General features: G+C 33.3%; 1 protein-coding gene across 4 annotated transcripts in view; it reads left to right on the top strand.

Annotated features, from left to right (window-relative positions):
• LOC129952392 (protein winged eye) overlaps positions 1 to 18,801 on the top strand; it is a 77,067-nt gene extending 58,266 nt beyond the window's left edge. For all 4 annotated transcript variants that reach the window (XM_056064957.1, XM_056064966.1, XM_056064974.1 and 1 more), the window contains exons 9-11: positions 17,947 to 18,120; positions 18,176 to 18,337; positions 18,407 to 18,801. In XM_056064957.1, coding sequence (XP_055920932.1) covers positions 17,947 to 18,120; positions 18,176 to 18,337; positions 18,407 to 18,640 — 570 coding nt within the window. In that variant the 3' untranslated portion in view covers positions 18,641 to 18,801. The remainder of the gene's footprint in view (positions 1 to 17,946; positions 18,121 to 18,175; positions 18,338 to 18,406) is intronic.
• Positions 18,802 to 19,850: the final 1,049 nt, after the last annotated feature.

Genomic DNA, 19,850 nt, shown 5'->3' with positions numbered 1-19,850 from the left:
GTGTTGTCTCACGTGGTGGCGATCGAAAATTTGGACCATATCGTAGGTGTGCCTCTGTGGTCGCGGCAGCCGTTTGCCCGACAACTTTATGCCAAAAATAATATACTCTGTTCTTTTTGTCATTTTAAAAATAAGAAAATCGCTATAAAAAGACAGAAAATGAGAAATTTTGTCAGACAAAATATGTACGAGCATGCACTGGTGTACAGACCTGGTTTGCTCAAATTTTGTATCAACTAAACAGAACGTTTCGATGTCAAAAAAAGCTTTAGGCAAGGTGATGCGCTGTCATGTGATTTCTTAAACATCGTAATCGAAAAAATAGTGCACAGCTCCGAGTCAACACTAAAGGCACTATATTTCAAAAGTCTGTCCAATTACTGGCTAATGTCTCCCATATCCTAGGTAGCACACAATCGATACAATATGAACATATGTACCCTTTTTACGCTGACCCGTCAAGAACAATAATATTGTTTTATATCACTGTCTCCTTTTTTGCTGCTTAGAATGTAACAATGATATAATTTGGACCTATCATGACGAAATTGTATTTGTCCTTGCTTATTATTGCTGCTTACTCGTAGATGCTAGAAAATATTTTGATCATGAAGGAGTCAACTAAACTTAAAAATTGTAGAGAAAAAATGTTTGGTTCTTGAATATAAGGAAATAGGTGCATTTAAGTAAATAATTTTTCCAAAAATTAAATTTAAAAAATTTAAGGTAAGCAAATAAGTTGGGAAGTTGGCGGAATGGCCTGGTTGTCGACTGGTCCATATATTCGGTCCATGTTGTCGAGACTGTTGTCGATCGTTACTGTGTTTCTAATCCTTGTCTGATTAGACTCTATTTCGTGCGTTCTCGCTAGAGCATTAGCATTACCATCCCCAGGGTTAAAAGAGAACACTATATTACTTGTGAGATGGTTAAGCCCAGTAACAAACACTCGAAGGGCGTTTTTTCTTGCCCTTTTGGTAAGGCATTCTGTTTCGACAATTCTAAGACCATAACTCATTATCGTCTTATTCGTTATAAACATCAGTACCTTCGTTACATCGTTATAAAATTCCTGCAAGGTTTTAATATCGTGCCTCATATGGCTTAATTCCGTTTCAAGCATATGAACATGCCTTTTGTCACTAAATGTTAAATCTAACCGACCTAAAATAGCGTCTATATTTAATGGTGTTCCGTGACTGGTGAGTGGTGAATGTCCCCTTATTTGCTTCATGTGTTTTATGCCTGCAGTCTTCTTTGAGTCGTTCCGCCGTTGCTCAGGTTTTAGGACTGAGTTTTGTATCTAGGTTCTCGTGGCCGCAGTTGAAGGATACTTCGTCGGTGTGTTCCTTTCAATTTTCTCGAATGCTTTTTTTGTACTTCAGAATTTTCGGAAAGTAGTAAGCCATTAGCAAGAATCAAACAGTGATCAGAGGCTCATCATAAGTGTATGTGTTAGTACTTAGTAAAAAAATAATACAATTATAGCCTTACACAAGCACAAAATACAAAACATAATTAATATTTAACTATTACAGAACAAAAAAAATTCATTCATTCTTCCCATAGTTAGTTCTATGGAAGTCAATATGTATAAAATCAAATGTACGAAGGTGATGAGTTCCGCCTCGGAAATTCAAATGTACACAAGAAAGCAAATAAAATGCATCAATTTCACCATTAATGAGTTGACGAGCAAATACTAAGTCATTATTAACACGCCTTTGATGGAGAGGCTACATTTGAAGAAGCAGAATACGATGTTCATAGGGCAAAGCGAATGAAATTATGTTAAATTGATTTAATGCAGAGTTCATACCTGCAAAGCATATTCAAGATGATGACGCACATGGCAATTATAAGAAAGAAACAGTAACATAGGGATCATTGAACTCCTTTGCCCAACGTGAAACTATTAATGTCAGCTTGTAAAAGAATACGATCATGTGTGAACTTTATAATTTTAAAAATCTTCATGTTGTCTGCAAAAATGAGAACTTCACTTGGGCGTAGAAATGACGATACATCGTTAATAGACAGAATAAACAAAAGAAAGCCAAAATGGCTGCACTGGGAAACACCAAATTGAGCAACAAAAGATTCAGAATGACAATTTCTAAATTTTACCTCATAGGATCTGCTTTTATGGTATGATTTGATCCAAACTAAGAAAAATGGTGAAAAACCAAGAGCTTTAAGCTTAAATAAAATAATTACGTTTGTAAGTTGGTCAAAAGCTTTAGAAAAGTCAGTGTAGGTACAATCAACTTAATAACCTTGCTCTAAAGCGTTTGAACATATGTTTAAGAATGTAAGAAGATTTATAACGGTTGATCTTTTTTTCACAAAACCATATTGGTGTTCGCAAGTGAGATTCTTACTAAAAATTGCTACACTTTCACAAACAACTTTTTCAAACACTTTAGGAATGCAAGAAAGCTTTGCAATGGGCCTGTGGTTGGTTATATCTTGAAAATTGGTACTAAAAAAAGCTTCCAAAATATTTTAGGATTCTTTTGTTCCCTATCAGTAACATAGATAGCATATACAAAATTAGAAAGAGACTTACATTGGTTAAAGAGTTCAACATAAAAAGATAAGTTGATAGAGACAGAGTTTTGAGATGAGTTTTACATGCCTTATTTCTTTTGTTACACAGTAAACGCAATTCTATCGTGTACCAAAAGTGGCTAAAGTTTGTATTTCTTGATTTCCTTAAAGGTATATTTTTCCACACAATAATTAAGGATCTTATAAAAAGTTGAAACTGCTTCGTCAATGTTAGATAATGATAATGTATCAGAAATGGTTAAGTCTTCAGACAACAACTGAAAATTTAATCTTTTGAAATCAAAATTAAATAAGCAATCAAAGGAATAACTGTGTTCAGTAAGGTGATAACTTAAGTCAAAAAAAATGTCCGACCGAAGGGGGGTGATATTTATCAATATTAGTAATTATTGATCTAAATAGATTCTAGAACAATGGTAGTTATAGCGTCAGAAGAAAAGATTAAATCGGGAATTAGATTTTTAGAGTTTTTAATACACCTTGTTTGCTGTAAGTCAGTAAGATAGACTTTATCGAGAAGATATAGTTCCAATTGTGAAAAAGAAGGAAAGGCTTCAAGGCAGGATTCGTCTCCAGATAAAATCCAGTCAATGTTTCAGAGCTGGACAAATTTATAGAAAGTCTAATGCCAAGGAGAGATCGTTATAAACAGCCTCCAAACTTTTTGAAGGAATGTAGACGCTTAAAATGAAAATAGTCTTAGTCTGTACCATTATCTTTACACATACCAGTTCAATCGACAATTTAAATGGGAAAAAAAGAAAAATGGAAATATGTATTTTGTACCGCTATGAGAACACCTCCACCTAAATAATTTGAATTACCACATGACGATCGTTTCTGTAAACTTCGGAATCTTGACAGAAAAGTTCTGTGTCGGAAAAGCTTGAAATAATCCAAGTTTCTGTCAAAACGAATGCGTCGCGTCGTGTGGCAGTTCGAAGTTTTCTGAGATTGGTTCTCTTGTTTGTGAGGTACACTTTCTGCGTTATTAAAACCAGAACCTGATGAGAATATCTTCATCTGCAGAAGAGAAAGTAGAAGGAATATTGGGTTGTCTTAAATTCATTTGTCGAAGTACGAGTAGAACTATCAACCATGTTGTTGGTTACAGAGTATACATTTAGCTTGCAAACTGCAGTGTTGAATGACTTCAGTAGCTCTTCAAAATCTTTAGAAAGTTTTAAAATGTCGTCCTTAAAAGAAGACATTTTAAAAGCTAGTTGGGATACAGAGAGCTTAAGGCAGACATGACAGTACCAATAAGCAAATTTTGAATTGGATTTTTTTTTTCAATGAAAGCGTTTGTTGAACCAACGCATTTTGCATGGTAAAGATAAGGGTTCGAAACAGGCAAATGGAGGATTATTATTGGAACCCTCTTGGCAGTTTCTATTGTAGCAATCCATATTTTACTTTAAATTAGTCAGTTCTTTGTGCTATCTCTTGGCCTTATTTATATCGCATATTCGGCCACTACGATATTTCTTAGGTGGAGATCGTTTTAAAGGCATTTTTCAACTTTTTTTGGCTTTCACAATTTAATTTAAATTGATTTATTTTCTTATTTTTTAACAGAGCTTTTCTTTAAACCAACTTATCACAGGCAAATAGAGGATTATTATTATAAGCACCCTCTTGGCAGTTTTTATTATAGCAATCCATATTTTACGAAGAAGTGTTAAAATAAATAATAAAAAATATAGATACAAATTGTTTTTGTTTGTATGGTTTTTCACCCACTGAATTTAATTCACTTTTAATTTAACAAACACTTTTTTAACAATTTAACGGGGCCTTGCCAATTCTTTTTCAAACAAATATTTTTAATAAAAATATATACTTTATTATTACTAGTTTTACAAGTTTACAATTGGGGTTGGTGTCATTTTTCATCCTGCACTTATTGACCCGTGTGGTTTCAATGTGTTAACTTAGGATAGGATTAATTACATTTTCTAATGAATAGCAATTGGCAGCAACCCAAAATGTATGGATTCGATTAAAATAATTACGATTAGTGGAAATAAAGTTTTACTCACTCAAGAAAAATAGGAAAATAATTTAATATTAATTATATCTAATATATAAATTTTTCCTGTCACAGTGTTAGTTGCCATACTCCTCCGAAACGGCTTAACCAATTTGAATAAAATTTTGCATATACATTCGGTAGATTTGAGAATAAGTTTTTATCTACTTTGTATGTTCCTAAGTGTTATGGTTTAATTGCATCAACATCGTTACGCGGTTCAACGATCATACGATAGTATTCAGTAACGCTTTGTACCTACAATGAAGCATTGATTGTTATTGTGGATCTTTGCATTATCATTGCCAACTTACCACTCAGTCATTTCGGTATGCATTCACCAAATCGATATGCATATAGACTATTTGGCATCACTCTGTCAATCTTTTCAGGTTATTCCAGACAAAGACTTCCGCGTTGAAAATACGCTGATGAGATCAACGCATGCTTAAAATCATCGCCACTGTGGCGTGATGTTGAAAAAGTTCAACTGAAAGTAAATATGCGTGGTCCAATGCTTCAAAATCCATCCGCTAAAACATTCTCAAAACAACTGCGAGGAAAAAGTTACTACAGATGAAACTGTGTGCATAAAATTATCGGTCGACTTCTGCAGGATTATTGGTTCACAAGATGCTTTCAATGATCAGATATTTCCGAGCAATTTTAGCAACAAAAAATGTCGATGTCAACGTATTAAATCTCAAGACACAACATTTGTTACCAGGAGACTTGGTGTCATACAAATCTATTGATACAGTTTGTGATGCTACCGAAGCTGTAAATTATCAGAACGAGTTTTTGAATTCATTGCATTTAATAGGCATGATCTCCGGTAATTTGGTCCATAACTTGAACAGACCACGGTTGTGCAACGACACGTGATTAGCAATTATAAAATCGATGAAAAATGTTATCGAAATCATATTTCTAAAGGGAAAATTCCTAGGTGAAAATATATTATTATCGCGAATCCCTATTATACCCACAGATGTGCCGATTGAATTCAAAAGCCTTCAAATTCCAACTAAATTGGCATTTGCATTCACAATCTCAAGGCCAAACGATGCCTTTCTGCGGCTTAGATTTGAGCACTTCATGTTTTCACACTGACAACTATACGGGGCGTGCATTCCAGTGGGATAAAAATTCAATTTGTTTGTATTGGTGAAAGATGGGATCTGTTGCATTAAGGGATTGATATTGTTTTTTTGTAGCATTGTCATAATTAGCGATATGTATTAATTTTAAAGAATTAATTTTAATGTATTAAAAAATTGTTTGGTGATTAGTTATTTTTAATATTTTGCCACCGTTTGTCTCTCCCACTTATATACCACATCCTTACACACTTACAATAAGTTATTTATTTCTAGCAAAATATTATCTAGTAATTATTTATATGAGAAAACAACGTTTGTCGGGTCAGCTTGTTAATTAATATAAATTAAAAACAAAACTATAAATATAATTAGCACTTCGAACAATGAAGTTAAGTCTAATTGAATAAATCACAAATTATATTTAAGAAGAAAGAAGAGAGCAATATACTGCAGAATGTTTTGTGTGACTTGCTTTCGGTTCATGTTGTTTTTTTTTTATTAAGAATATGTAATGTTTCTAACGTGAATCGTTTTGAAACATGTTTCTCTCTCTGTACAACTTCCACGCCTTCAAAGTTTGGAGAATAACTGCTTACAATGCTGTGAATGGCTCAAATTTTTTTAGTTTTATGTCGGACTTATGTTTCGAGATGCGTTGTCTAAGAAGTTTTTTTGTGGTCCGAATATAACAGATGTTACACGGTTCATTTGATTTACCATTGCAGTTAATTTTGTAGATCACATCTGTTTGTTTGTTCTTTTCAGGTTTCGTTTTAAGTTAAGTAAAGCAATGTTCAAATATTTTGTTTGATTTGAAAACAAGGCGAACCTTTCTCAATTTTTCGGAAATGGATTTTTCGAAGTGTCCGGATAGAGTTGGGACCAAAAGTACTCCATTTACCAAGATTTTAATCTTTCGTACGTTTCAATCTCCAAAACCCGTTTGTTTAGATTGTTGTATTTGTAATTTTAACAATTAGTCCATGAATAGATGTGAAAACAAACCAAAACAACGATGCCGTGGGCTAGCGGCACTTTGCAAAGCAAAAACAAAATGGGGAGGTTAATAAGTTTTTTTTTCAGATTTTTCTTTCATTTTTTTCCATGAAAAAGTCAGTTTTTAGCTTTAGTTTTTCTGTCGTTTTGTTGATAGCGAACCAGTGTACATTTCTGTCTTGAAAATGCATGTTCAACATCAGTTTAATATAATTTATTCACTCATATACAGCAATCACAATGAAATTCTTTAAACTTCATAATTAACTTCGGATTATTGTATCAAAGATGCGTTGGAAGAACCATCAAGTTAAGGGTGCGAGCGCAATTTATTGAACTAAAAATCTGTTTCAATTTAATTAATCCAAGTATATTTATAGTTTGTTTTTGATGGCTTAAGCTTGCAACTATTTTTCAATTCCATTTTGATTAATAAATATTTAATTTAAAAAAAGAGTTATAATCGAAAAATACCTCATCCTCAATACATTCTTGATTGTTGGAAGCATACATGTATTTGCTATGAAACAAAATTATGCTTCAAATGAACACCAATATTTAAAAAAAATAATCAGAACGATTATAGCGAACTTGTTGAATAAATCCAGAGTAAATAAAATGCAAATTTTGACGTTATTCACAAAAGTACCAAAAACCATTATGATATCCGATAGTACAATTTTGAGTATAGACCCATTCTGTAAAGCAATTACAAAAGAAGTTTACCTAAAGTCATCAGTCGTCTTATGCGACTGGAGCTCCGCAGATTACTTACTTTGCTTCAAAACTCGAGATTCTTTTTAGGGAATTTAAATTGAGCTTGGAAGAAAACTATTTCATCTTGGCCGGTGATTTAAACGCAAAACATGAAGATTGGGAAAATCAACATAGTAATCCCAGAGGTAACCATCTTTTTAATTAAAAGATAATAAATAAGTTTCATAGTTAAAAAAAGAAAAATCTAAATATAAATATTAAAGAAAACAGTTTTTTTTTTTAAATTATTATTTTCATAATGTGACTTTTAGTTTAGTCAAAAACAAAAGAGAAAAAGAAAACATTGAGCCATATGGAATAATGTTCACCATTAAAGTGTATTTTGATATATAGTATAAAAAAGCAATAACAGGTATTTATATAATTAATAAAAAATGTGACTTTTAGTTTAGTCAAAACAAAAAAAATTAAGGAAAAAAAAGAAAAATATTGATAATGGGCTTTTAGTTTAGCTAAAACAGATAATAGTTTGTAAGTGAGAAAAAAAAGGAAAAAAATAGGAAAAGAACTGCATATTTCTCAAGTTTTTTTTTATTTAATTTTTCAATTTTAAGGACTTTTAATTTGGTTAAAAACGAGAAAAAAAGGAGAAGATACAATCACATTAACATCTTCTTACAACTCAAAACAAACTCAAACACTCGTTTCGATATTTTCGTGCATGTGAGACATAGCGTATAAGAGGCTTCCAGCCACGATCTCCGTTTAGTACACTGACACATTCCTCTTGGGAAAGGAAACTAGAATAAAAGTAGAGCCTTCGGATTTCCTGTAATATTGGACAAAGTGCTAAAAAATGCAAAACATCTTCGTTTTGACTAAGGTTGCAAAGGGAGCACACAGGATTTAAGTCTGTTCTATGTGGTCTATAATTCAAATTGAGCATTTCCGTTCTTATCTTGAAGATCAAGCTCATTTCAGAAACTGTAAACTCTTCTCTAAAATAGTTTCTTTCACCAAGCTTCAGATTAAGTTGTCTGTATATATTCCTGGATGTTGATGCAGCCCCTCTCGCAACACAAAGCCTATACATCAAGTCATCTATAACAGAGATACATTCATATAGTGCATTTTTTAATGCTTCCACATTGTCCACTGGGAATGACATTGAAAGGTTATGTGCTACAGCAAGATCATACCAATTTTTGACCGGACTATATCCACAACTAAAACAAATTTTAAGGAGTCTTTTTTGCAAGTCATGGTCAGATCGCTTCATAACTCTAATCATAAAATCGGTGTTAGCTTTTAAGTTTTTCAAGAAAATTTGTGGTAAGCCTGACTCTAGGTGGATAGCATAATTAGGAGTGTTAATAGGTAACCTAAAAATTCGCTTGAAATAATACCTCTGTATATTTTCCATTTCCTCCAACTGTTTGAAACCATATACTTCATTACCATAGCGAAAACAAGTATTCACGGTGGCATTGAAGACTTTGAATTTTGAGATTGGATCTACGAGTTTATTTGCGAAGAACTGGGACCACATTGTATTTATTGCAATTTTTGCAGCGGTTGTTTTTTCTTTGATAAAGGTTTGAATTTTAAGATTATATGTCATTGTATACCCAAGATACTTAAATTCATTAACGACCTCAATTATCTCACCATCTAAAGTCCAATTCCGCCCATAGCCAGTTGATCTATTTCGAGATCTGAAAACCATTATTTTGGATTTGGTGGTATTTATTCCCATAGATCACAAAACTGTTTCAGCTTGTTTATCTGGAGCTGTAGAGTAAGCGGACTGTCTGATAAGATCACTAGATCGTCAGCATAAAACAAGACTTTAAGTGTAATATCCCCGAACTGAACTCCCCCAGGTATACTGTTTTCGACATCGTTCATATACAGTGCTTTTAAATCAACGAAAAAGGCATATAAGTTCTGTTTTTTATCAATGAAACGCCTAGCAGTGGTGCTGAGTACAAAAATTTGATCGATAGCTGAAAGGTTGGCTCGAAAACCAGCTTGGAAGCAACTAATTATGTTTTTATCTTCTACCCAGGTCGTAAGTCTAGTATAGAGTATTTGTGTAAACACTTTTCTTAATGAGTTAAGCACAGCAATTCCTCTATAGTTCTCTGGCAAATCACGGTTACCTTTTTTAAAAATGGCTGTAATTCGAGACAGACGAAAATTTTCAGGCACTGTCTCTTCAATGAATATGCTATTGAAAAGTTCTAACAGATATTCCAAAAACTCAGGAGTAGCATGTTTATAAAACTCTACTGGGATCCCATCAGATCCAGGTGCTTTGTTATTTTTCATTTTTTGTAAAGCAGCTACTAGTTCAACCATTGTAAGATTGCAATCCAGTTCAGAAATAATGACATTAGGGAATGCAAAGCTTATTGTGTTTAGATTAGGGTCAGGCAGAAGTAGAGTTTCAAAATAATTAACAAGTAGATTTTCATCAATTGTGAACAATACCCTCCTATTCCGCCCACTCAACACTTGTACTGTCTTCCAAAAAGATTTCGAGTCCTTGCATTCAACGAGCTTAGAAGCAGTGTTTTTTAAATAAATTTCTTTTTTGAGATTGCACAACCTTTTGTATTCTTGGTTTGATTGTAAATACAGTGATTTAAAAACTGCGCTATTTGTTTTTCTATATAGTTTTAAGAAAGCGAAAGATTTTCTCCTACTTTTTTTGCATTCTTCGTCGTACCATACAGACTGAAATGTATTTCTACGTTGGGAAGAAAGTTCTGCAGACTGTCTTATCACTGAAGAAACTATGTGAGTTATAGAATCTATAGAGTCAGATGTCACACTTGGCATCGCAACCAGCTGATGATTAAGTTTAATTTTATATCTATTTGCATGTCTTTCTTTCCATTTTAATTTATCATTTCCGGTTGTTTGTAGATTTACTAATAGATTTTCTAATTTGCAAAAGACAATTATAGGGAGATGAGACGAAAAATTAGCTGGATAGGTTTCAAAGTCATCAATTATACTTAGCCATTCACCTTTAATAAGACAGTAGTCTATTACAGAGCAACCCTGAGCAGACACGAAAGTGAAGTTTCCATTTGAGTCACTTTGAGATGTTCCATTTAAAACGAAAAAACCAAAGTCTTCAATCAAATCTAATAAAAGTTTCCCATTTTGATTTAGACAATTGTCAAAAGATTTTATTTAAGACCGAATTCTGATAGTCGCTTATACGACCATTTAAATCTCCGATAATCATCATATTTTCACGATTGTAGATAGTTAAAAAGTTATAAAGCGCGTTATAATTTATGCTCCATTCATTATAATTTAAATAAATAGGTAAAATTTGAATATGTTTTGTATCATAAGTGATGTCAATAACTATATAATTCTCGCAGATTTTATATTTAATAATATTATCAAAGCCAGTGTTTTTTATGCCACACATTATACCACCACTAGCTCTACCAACTCTATTGTTTCTAATTGCTGGTATACTTTTTATGTTATAATTTTTAAAATACTTCAAAAAATGCAGTTCTTTACCTTCTTCTAGAAAAGTTTCTAATAAAATAAAGATATCATATTTGTTAATTAAATCAAAAAATTCAGGCATTATAAGTTTGTTCTTTAAACCAGTAATGTTGTAGCAAAAAATGTTTAATTTAAAATTAGTTGAAAAAACAAACATTGGGACCGCAAGATCCGGTCAGTTAATTCCAGTGACCCCAGTATATTCAATAAAATCAACAAGATATTCAGTAAAAAGAACGATAATGACCATCCGTGTCTGAAACTCCAAAGAACTGAAGAGAACAGAGACGTACTCAGGACAGCGCAAATAGACCCTGAAGAAGCCATCTTTGACGATAACTTTTATAAAAATGAAGATCAGAAGGAAAAAGTGGAGGTGGTGGGAGCTGCTTTCCAGCAAGTGTACAAGGTGAATTTTAGCCTTCGCCCCAAGCACGACCTGGAAAACAGAGCCCTACTTAATCATTTTTACCAAAATATCGTTCTGCGAACTGCGGTTTCATGTGTTTCGATGACGAGTCCTTGGCAAATGCCATAATCGCCGAGAAAACGGGACCAAGTCCCTTGTTAGTGACGAAGGTTGAGCTTCAACTCAATAAAAAACAAAAAGTCAGCAGGTGTCGATGGAGGCAATTGAAATACATACCACACTCTTCAAAAATGCACTGAATAATGCATATTATCCAGTGCATTGGAAGACTGCTGTGGTTTATCCTCTCCCGATAAAGGGAAAGGACAACTCCAACCTGTCAAATCTTCGTCGATAAGTCTTCTTCCGAGCATCACCAAAATTTTCGAGAAGATCATCAATAGGTCTCTGACTAAGTCTGCTGCGGACAACAAAATAATTCCTGATAAACAGTTCGGGTTCAAGGGGGGTCATGACACAATTCATGCTGCGTCTAAACTCGTTTCTGATATCCAATGGAATAAATCAAAACAACAATGCATAGGTGCTGTTCTGGTTGATCTGGAAAATTCGTTTGACACCGTATGGTAAAAAAGTCTTTACCTAAAACTGAGCAGGCTTGGCATAAGCAAGCCATTGTTATATATACTTTATGATATGCTTAACGGTAGAAAGTTTGTGGTGAAAAGCTGCAATGTAACTTATACCACAACATTTTTAATTAAAAATTGTCATCAACACGGAGCGGTGAAATCGCCGATTATCTTCAGCATTTACACCAGCGATTTGATAGGTAGTCTTACAGAGGCAATTGCGTACGCCGCCGATCTAACTGCCTACAGAACGGCCTGAAAGGTTGAGGCTATTATAAATCTATTGCAGCTATAATGGAACGACTGGAAACTGAAAATAAATGTCCAGAAGTCGGAGATAATTTTGTTCGGGACTCTGTTGGCTAGGGCCGCGATGGATACGTGTACAAATTGGCGCAAGATGGTCATCGTCGATCTTCACGGGCAGCGATTAGCGAGCAAAAATGTAGTGAAGTACCTCAGTATCTGGTTAGATCAGTATTTATGTTTCGATAGACATACAAATGCTGCTCTGACCAGGGCCAAAAGAGCCTTCGCTCTGACGAAACGGCTGTTTTTTATCAGTCGGCTTGACCCCAGAGTGAAGGTAACTTGCTACATGGCCCTCTTACGGCCGATGATCGTTTATAGTTGTCGTATGTGGTTCAACGTTGCTCCTTCCCAGATGGAGATGTTTCGGGTTTTCGAGCAGCAGTCTTAACGACGCTGTACCGGCTTATATCGAACAGCCGAATCTTCTTACGTGCATTGCTGTTCCAACGAGTTCCTATACAACGGGGCTCGAATCAACAGAATTGACAATTTCGTGATAAAACTCGTTTGAGGTCACATTGCAAGAGCTAAGTGTACGACCAACAATTTAATTTTCGGGGCGTTCTATCGGAACGCCGAGTATTTTGAGAGTGCACGCAGTTCCGCCAATCTACCATGTCTGACGAAGAACAGTGGGTAAGCGATTCCTGTACAATTTTGACTTCATGGCACAAGGCATAGCTCCTTCGGTTCAGTAGGGCTGTGTCCGAACGGGACCGAACTGATAGGGTGAAGTAGGAGAAGCAGTTATGGTTTCTTCAATCGGCGCTTGAAAGTGGGTAGTCGGAATGGGGTTTTAAGCCTTGGCCGAATTACATACTTGTTATATAGTTTTAGATTTTATTTTTAAGAAGAATAGGCATGGTGGCACAAACAACAAAAATACAATAAAAAAAATTATAAAAAAAATTAAAAATATACTAAAAAAAAACATGGAATAATGGTCTAAATGCCATCGTCAACAACCTATCAGTGTGGTTTTAGGCCAGAAAGCTCCAAACGGCAGATCTTGGAAAAAACAAAACAAAAACGACATTTACCATCTTTTCATCGATTTCAAGGCCGCATATTACAGCATACACCGGGACGAGCTGTATAGAGACATGTCTAGTTTTGGAAACCCTGCCAAACTAGTCCGTTTGTGCAGGATGACCTTGGAGAATTCACGCTGCTCCATAAAGGTTGGAAACAACTTAACAGAACCTTTCGAAGTTTTAGATGCGCTGTCATGTGTTTTCTTCAATATCGCCCTTGAAAAATATTGGAGAGCTCTAACGTCAACACTAGAGGCACTATATTTCAAAAGTCTGTCCAGTTACTGGCATATGCTGGTGACATTAACATAATCGTAAGAAATCATCGTGATGTCAATTGGGCTTTTGTAATTTTTGAGGAAGAGGCGGCAAAAATGGTAGTAACGTTAACCGTGGTCACAAAAGAGTACATGCTGTCGTCAAGAAATTACCTACAGTACCGACCTCTCGGTCAAAACGTCACCATCGACAGACGTAACTTTGAGGTAGTTAAGGACTTCGTCTGCCTAGGCTCCCAGGTAGACGTCCTTCTATATGGTGCAGAAGTATAAACTATGAGAAAACCGGATGAAAGCACCTTGGATCGTTTCGAGAGAAAAGATCTTCGTCCCTTATGCATAGAAGGGGAGTAGAGGAGAAGATCTAACGACTAGCTGTACGGGCACTAAAGCGACGAAGACTTAGCCAGAAGGGTAAAAGACCAACGGCAAAGATGGGTACTTCCCCCACTATATATTGTATGAGAAGGTGGACAAAGACATTTTTTACATTGGCTTTAGTTTGTTACATTTCGACCTGGTGATCCAATGTTATGCAGTAGGCATCAATATGCTTAACTTGAACCTGCAGATCATCATACTAATTTTTGCAAATTCTTTAATTCTGTGTTGATGAATTAGAAATCTGCTTTGGTTGGCATGTCGTTTAGCTTTGTGGGGGAGGTGTCGTAGCGGTCGTGTATTGTTTCAGCAGGTTATTCCCTTCTCTTAAAACCATTATTTTGTTTTTAAGTTTTCCCAAGAACTAATGAACCGATTTCAATATATTTTTTTCTGCACAAGCTCTTTTACGGTCTCAATAATATTTGATGATTAAAAATGTCATTTAAATAGATCTAAGTACATTTTTTTCGAAATTTCATATGTTGTAAATGGGTCATCATTTTGTACGAAATTGAAATGTCAAACGTAATAAGCTTTTATAAACTGCATACTAAAAATATTATTAATCTTAAATTGAAAAAGTATATGTATATATAAAAAACTTGCTCACCCGGACACCCTTCGTTGTGGCTTACTTTTTGTGTCATATTACCTTATTGTAAACTATTTAGGGTAGGAGACCATTGGACATGAGCACCGTCATGCTTTCTACATAGATGTCATTTGTAAAAAACATAGCGACCTTCATGGCTGATTTTCTGCCACCGTACACCTTATAACAATGAAATTATTATTAACGAACGAAGACGGAAACTTTAAAGCTGTTATAAAAATTATATGGTTTGGATTTGAAGGGGAAGGACTTTGAACACAATTGATCAAAATTTTTTCACAGTTAATGTAATGCAAAAATCCATACAAAAGAATTAAATTTTAAATTGATTATTAATTTTATTCATGATTGTAACAAATGAGTATATTACAATGTTTTTAGTACGTAACATGTGATAGTTAAACTTATAAATAAGTTAGGTAGGGTGGATAGTTTAAATTCTTCTCCTATTATCTGCCCTTGAGAAAAACATGGATTTTCCAAATCTAAACTACAAATGGAAATTGTTTGGCCTTGAGGTTTATTTATGGACTTGGTTTCTGGTGATCTTTTTGATGACCCAACGTGTACCGTTGCATAATTTAGGTGGGTTCAAATTACGCACGAGAATAAAATGTGGACCGATCTTTAAAATTTTGTGGTGGCATTCCAGCTATATCTAGCCAATTTAAAAGTTCAATGGGAATCGAAGCAAATAGATAATTGTGACTTTAAATTAAAAGACAAATAATTTGGAAACGTAATAATATTGCCAACATAAACTGAGATGTAAGCTATCCTATATTTCAAGTTGGACTGTGCTCGGTGTACAAATTTGATTTAAATCGGTGAAGTAGCTTAGCAAAAGAAACGCTTTTACGATTTTCAAATAAAAAGTTTGAAAAATCAAATTGCGTTAAAATGTTTAAAAATATTTTTTTTACAGGAATACGGGAAATATTTTTAAACAGACTTTTTGCAAATGATCAGGTTCGTACGAACCATTCGTACTTTTTTTTTGGACGTACATAAATTGTGTAAAAGTGTTTTTTTTTCTTTCAGAACTAATTTTTTACTAAAGACAAAAAGTTTTAAAATATTACAAAATTAAGGAAATTTACTTTTTGAAGTGAACTGCTTTGGATGCTCTTGAACTGAGATTAAAACACGAATTGTAGAAATATAAAAAATTGATACATTCAACGTTCAAACGTATATTTTCGCATCTATAAAAATTATCGAACAAGAACAGAATATATTATTTTTGTGAAAGAGTTACCTAATTAACTTAATTTGTAATATTTCAGCAAAAAATTCACCCAAAACCTCACAAGACTATTGTATTTTGACTCTTAAAAAAGGCATATTTAGAAAACTTGAAATCTTGGCATGCTTTCATATGTAGAGAGTCGTCTAAATTATTTAGTAGTTAGTAAAAATTATGTTATTGTAATTTTGTCAGCCTTCTTAACATAACATTAAAAAACAATTTTAAGTGGTGCTCAAAAAATCATCTTTATGTTAAGTGTGTGACCCGCCCCCTTGATTAAAAGTCTACATCCGCCCTTGCCGGATTCTTTGCAAATATTCAGGTCATTGTTCAGAGGAGATATAATAAAGTTAAGATGTATATGGGTGATTATAAAAAAGTTGGGTAGCTTTTGAGGATACTTTGTTTACGATAGTTATAAACTTAAACTTCTACAAATTCGGGTGTACATAATGGCTAATCTAATAAATATATCTATTGTTCCAAATCAGGCCAGTCACTTTTTAGAGTTAGTTGTAAGATATTTAAAAATGTCTGAATTGGACTGCCAGGGGACTGTAACATAGTACTGATAAAATACACAGTTTTGAAAGTATTATAATGAAATTTAATAAAAATATCTAAGGATATAATAATGTCACCTGTATTTTAAAAGTAAAAATCACTTAGAATTAAAAGTACTAATGATCATGAAATGAAGAACAATAACAATATAATACTGTGGGAGTTAACTATTCCAGTCTTCTTAACAGCCTATTAACATTTTCATATTAGAACGTTACAATGATTAACTTTAATATTATTTTGGTGTAATTTTACTTAACAGCGCGTATTTTTCTAATAAATCAAGTAAATATAATAAGCTTACTACGAAAAAGACAAAATTTGATGTTATAATCAGGACTAATGTTTTTTATTTTTTATTTCGAAAATCAACAAACTACATTTTAACAAATCATAGTCCAATAAATAAAAATAAACTTCAGTTTAACAAAAAAATAACGACTGACATGTTGACTCGGTTAGCACAAGTATAGGCAACAAACATAACTAAAACTCTGGTACAGTAATGGCGGCCGTCAAATTGTGTGATCCGCAGCTAACTTCATTACCAACATTAAAATTCAAAGTGGTATTTGACGTTGAGTCGGCGATATTTTGCACGAATTTCAAATTAAGGTAACACAATGGACTTATGAATGAAACTAAACACACAATTTCTTATTTTTTTTAAATAAAGTGGAGAACAATGCACCTACTACATCACAGATTCTAGTAAATTTATTTTCTCAAATCATTGATAATGTTTAATGGACAGTCACTTAATTTTTCTTATGCGGAGTTGTTTTAAGAATTAATTGTGATGATTTCTTAAAATTTGTATTAAAAATAATGAACTGAAATTGGGGGACTAAATAAATGTCCTTCCATTGTTTTAAAATAAATTGTAATCTCAATAAAATATAATAAGACTTTATATATATTGGTTGATGACATCGAGTTACCCAAATTTTGTATGATCACCCCCTGATTCAAAGTCTGTATTCGCCCTTGGTAGATTTTTTGCAAAAATCCAGATCATTGTTCAAAGATAATCTTTCCGGATCTTTGTCACGACGCGATGTTGGCCTACGGTTCGTTTCGCAGGTTGTGTTTGAGTCGATGCTTTTTGTTTTATATCAACTAGTGAAATCAATTGGACTCACCACAATGTCAATGTTTTATGAAAGTATCACTGATAATTTAAATTAATCACCCAATTAACAGTATTATTTTGTGTACAATTTTTACAGCAAACGTAAACTTTTCTTTAACACAACAGAGTATCAGTCCTCAAAGTGCTTTTTTAGATTAGCTGGAATAATTTTCGATTGAGTTTCTTTATTAGTTAAGGATTTAACTTTGGGTAAAAAATAAGGAAAGGCATTTTTTGTATTATTCAGTTGTTTATGAGTAGGGGAGTGTTGCGTCAAGTATTAAAAAAAAACTATTATTTGCAATATTTAGTTTGCCAAATAATTTTTAGAAATGTTGTGCAAGAAATAAATGTTATTATTTCCTATTCTGTAATACTTTTTATATATCTTAAATAATTAATCAATTTTGTTTATTCTACAGATCAAATATACAAAAGTAGACTATAACAGTGGGAAAGGAAGCAAAATAGCTGCATTTTTGCCAGAGCGTCAGTTGTGGGGTTGGCTCGGGCAAGCGTATCGTAAAGCTGTTTTTAAAGGTAGAGCCAGAAAGCACTTTTATAAATCGATATCAAGAGGAGAGGAAACAATAACAGTATGTGTATAACAAGAAAGTTCAAACGTAATTTATAGCTTCTCCATTCTTTAAGGTTGGTGAATGTGCTGTTTTCCTTTCTACTGGACGACCTGACAGACCATATATAGGTCGAATAGAAGCATTTTGGGAAACGACATCTAGCAATAAAATTGTAAGAGTTCGTTGGTTTTATCATCCCGAGGAAACTATTGGTTGTCCTTCTTTAAAATACCCTGTAAGTAGAACCAGATTCAAGTTTCATACAATGATGTTATATTGTTTTTAATTACAACTTCTAATATAGGGGGCATTATTTGACTCACCACATGAAGACGAAAACGATGTACAAACTATTTCGCATAGATGTGAAGTCATAGAATTTTCAATGTACATTGCAAAATTCGGTTCAGATCCTACAAATTATCAGTCAATATATGATAACAATGATATTTACTACCTGTCAGGCTACTATAATCCAAGGTTAAAAGTTCTTACAATGCAACCACAAATTCCAACTTTAGATGATACCAGTTTGTAATTTTAAATTAAAAATCAAAATTTCATTGTGATAGAAAAAATCTGTTTTTTTCTTCAAGTTATTTGATAAAAAAGATGAAGTTTATATTTTAAATTTGTTTTTACAATGAAATATTTGTTTTATAATTTTAATTCTTAATAAACACATGTGTAAACCATGAACTACATATATTCATTAATTATATAATTTTAGTGACTTAATCCTTTATTAATAACCTTAACGATCTCTTAAGCGACTTTTCCAGGAATTCTATATTTAAAGAGATGGTTATAAATATTTGTGTTTTCTTACTTATTTTTACTGAATAGAGATATACATAGTACATACGTAACAAACGACTTCATTATTTAGTATTTTTTTATTTTTTAACATTCTCAAACTATACATTTACAATGTGTTTGCTCTTAATGGATTGTGAATCCTACTTGTGATAGAATAGGGTTGAATTTCCTCATTTCCTCACATTACAATTAATTGGAAATACTGATCGATAAAGCCTTAAACATTCGTGCAGTCCGTCCAAACAGAATGTCTATACTTAAAGAAACGCGCTTAATTGGGATTGTGAAATTAAGGCAATTACTGTTGATTTAATTGAGGCGACAAATTCAACTAGCTGTATTTTTTCTAAAAGAAAGTTTGTAATACTCGAGAGATGAACATTTTGAAGTTTGACAACGGTCGAACTACATGTTTTTGTGCTCTGTTTTGAATTCTTTCCTTACATGAGAATTGTTCGTCACTTTAATTTAATTTACATTTTTATCTTTATTGTAGCATCAATCTTAAAATAATTTTTCTTAAACTAAATTGCACAATTTACAGAGTCATGGTATAAGGCTACCTTACTACTGTCAATATTATAATTATTACATCAATCATCTAGCTAGCTAGCTTTTTAGCCGAATATTATAGCAATGAGATGATATGTTGCTAGGCACTAATAATAGACTGTGTTCTACTCCCACAAAGTATAGGCTTTTATACTTCTTTCAAGTTCTATCTGTGCACCTGCATAACACTTGTTGTTGGTTCTTGCTACTGCTTCAGCTCAGTTAACTTAAACTAAGTCATCGTTGTCGGTCGCAACTACCGCCATTTGGGAGCGACAATCGATGATGGGCAATGTGGTGTATGTGTCAAGGGCAGTCGATGCTGTTGATGTTGATGCTCTGTGCTTATGTTATGGTGCAGGTGTTACGAAAAATAC

Source organism: Eupeodes corollae, chromosome 1 (genome assembly GCF_945859685.1).
Source record: "Eupeodes corollae chromosome 1, idEupCoro1.1, whole genome shotgun sequence".
In the NCBI taxonomy this organism is placed as follows: Eukaryota; Metazoa; Arthropoda; class Insecta; order Diptera; family Syrphidae; genus Eupeodes; species Eupeodes corollae.
This window is presented reverse-complemented; position numbering and strand designations above follow the sequence as displayed.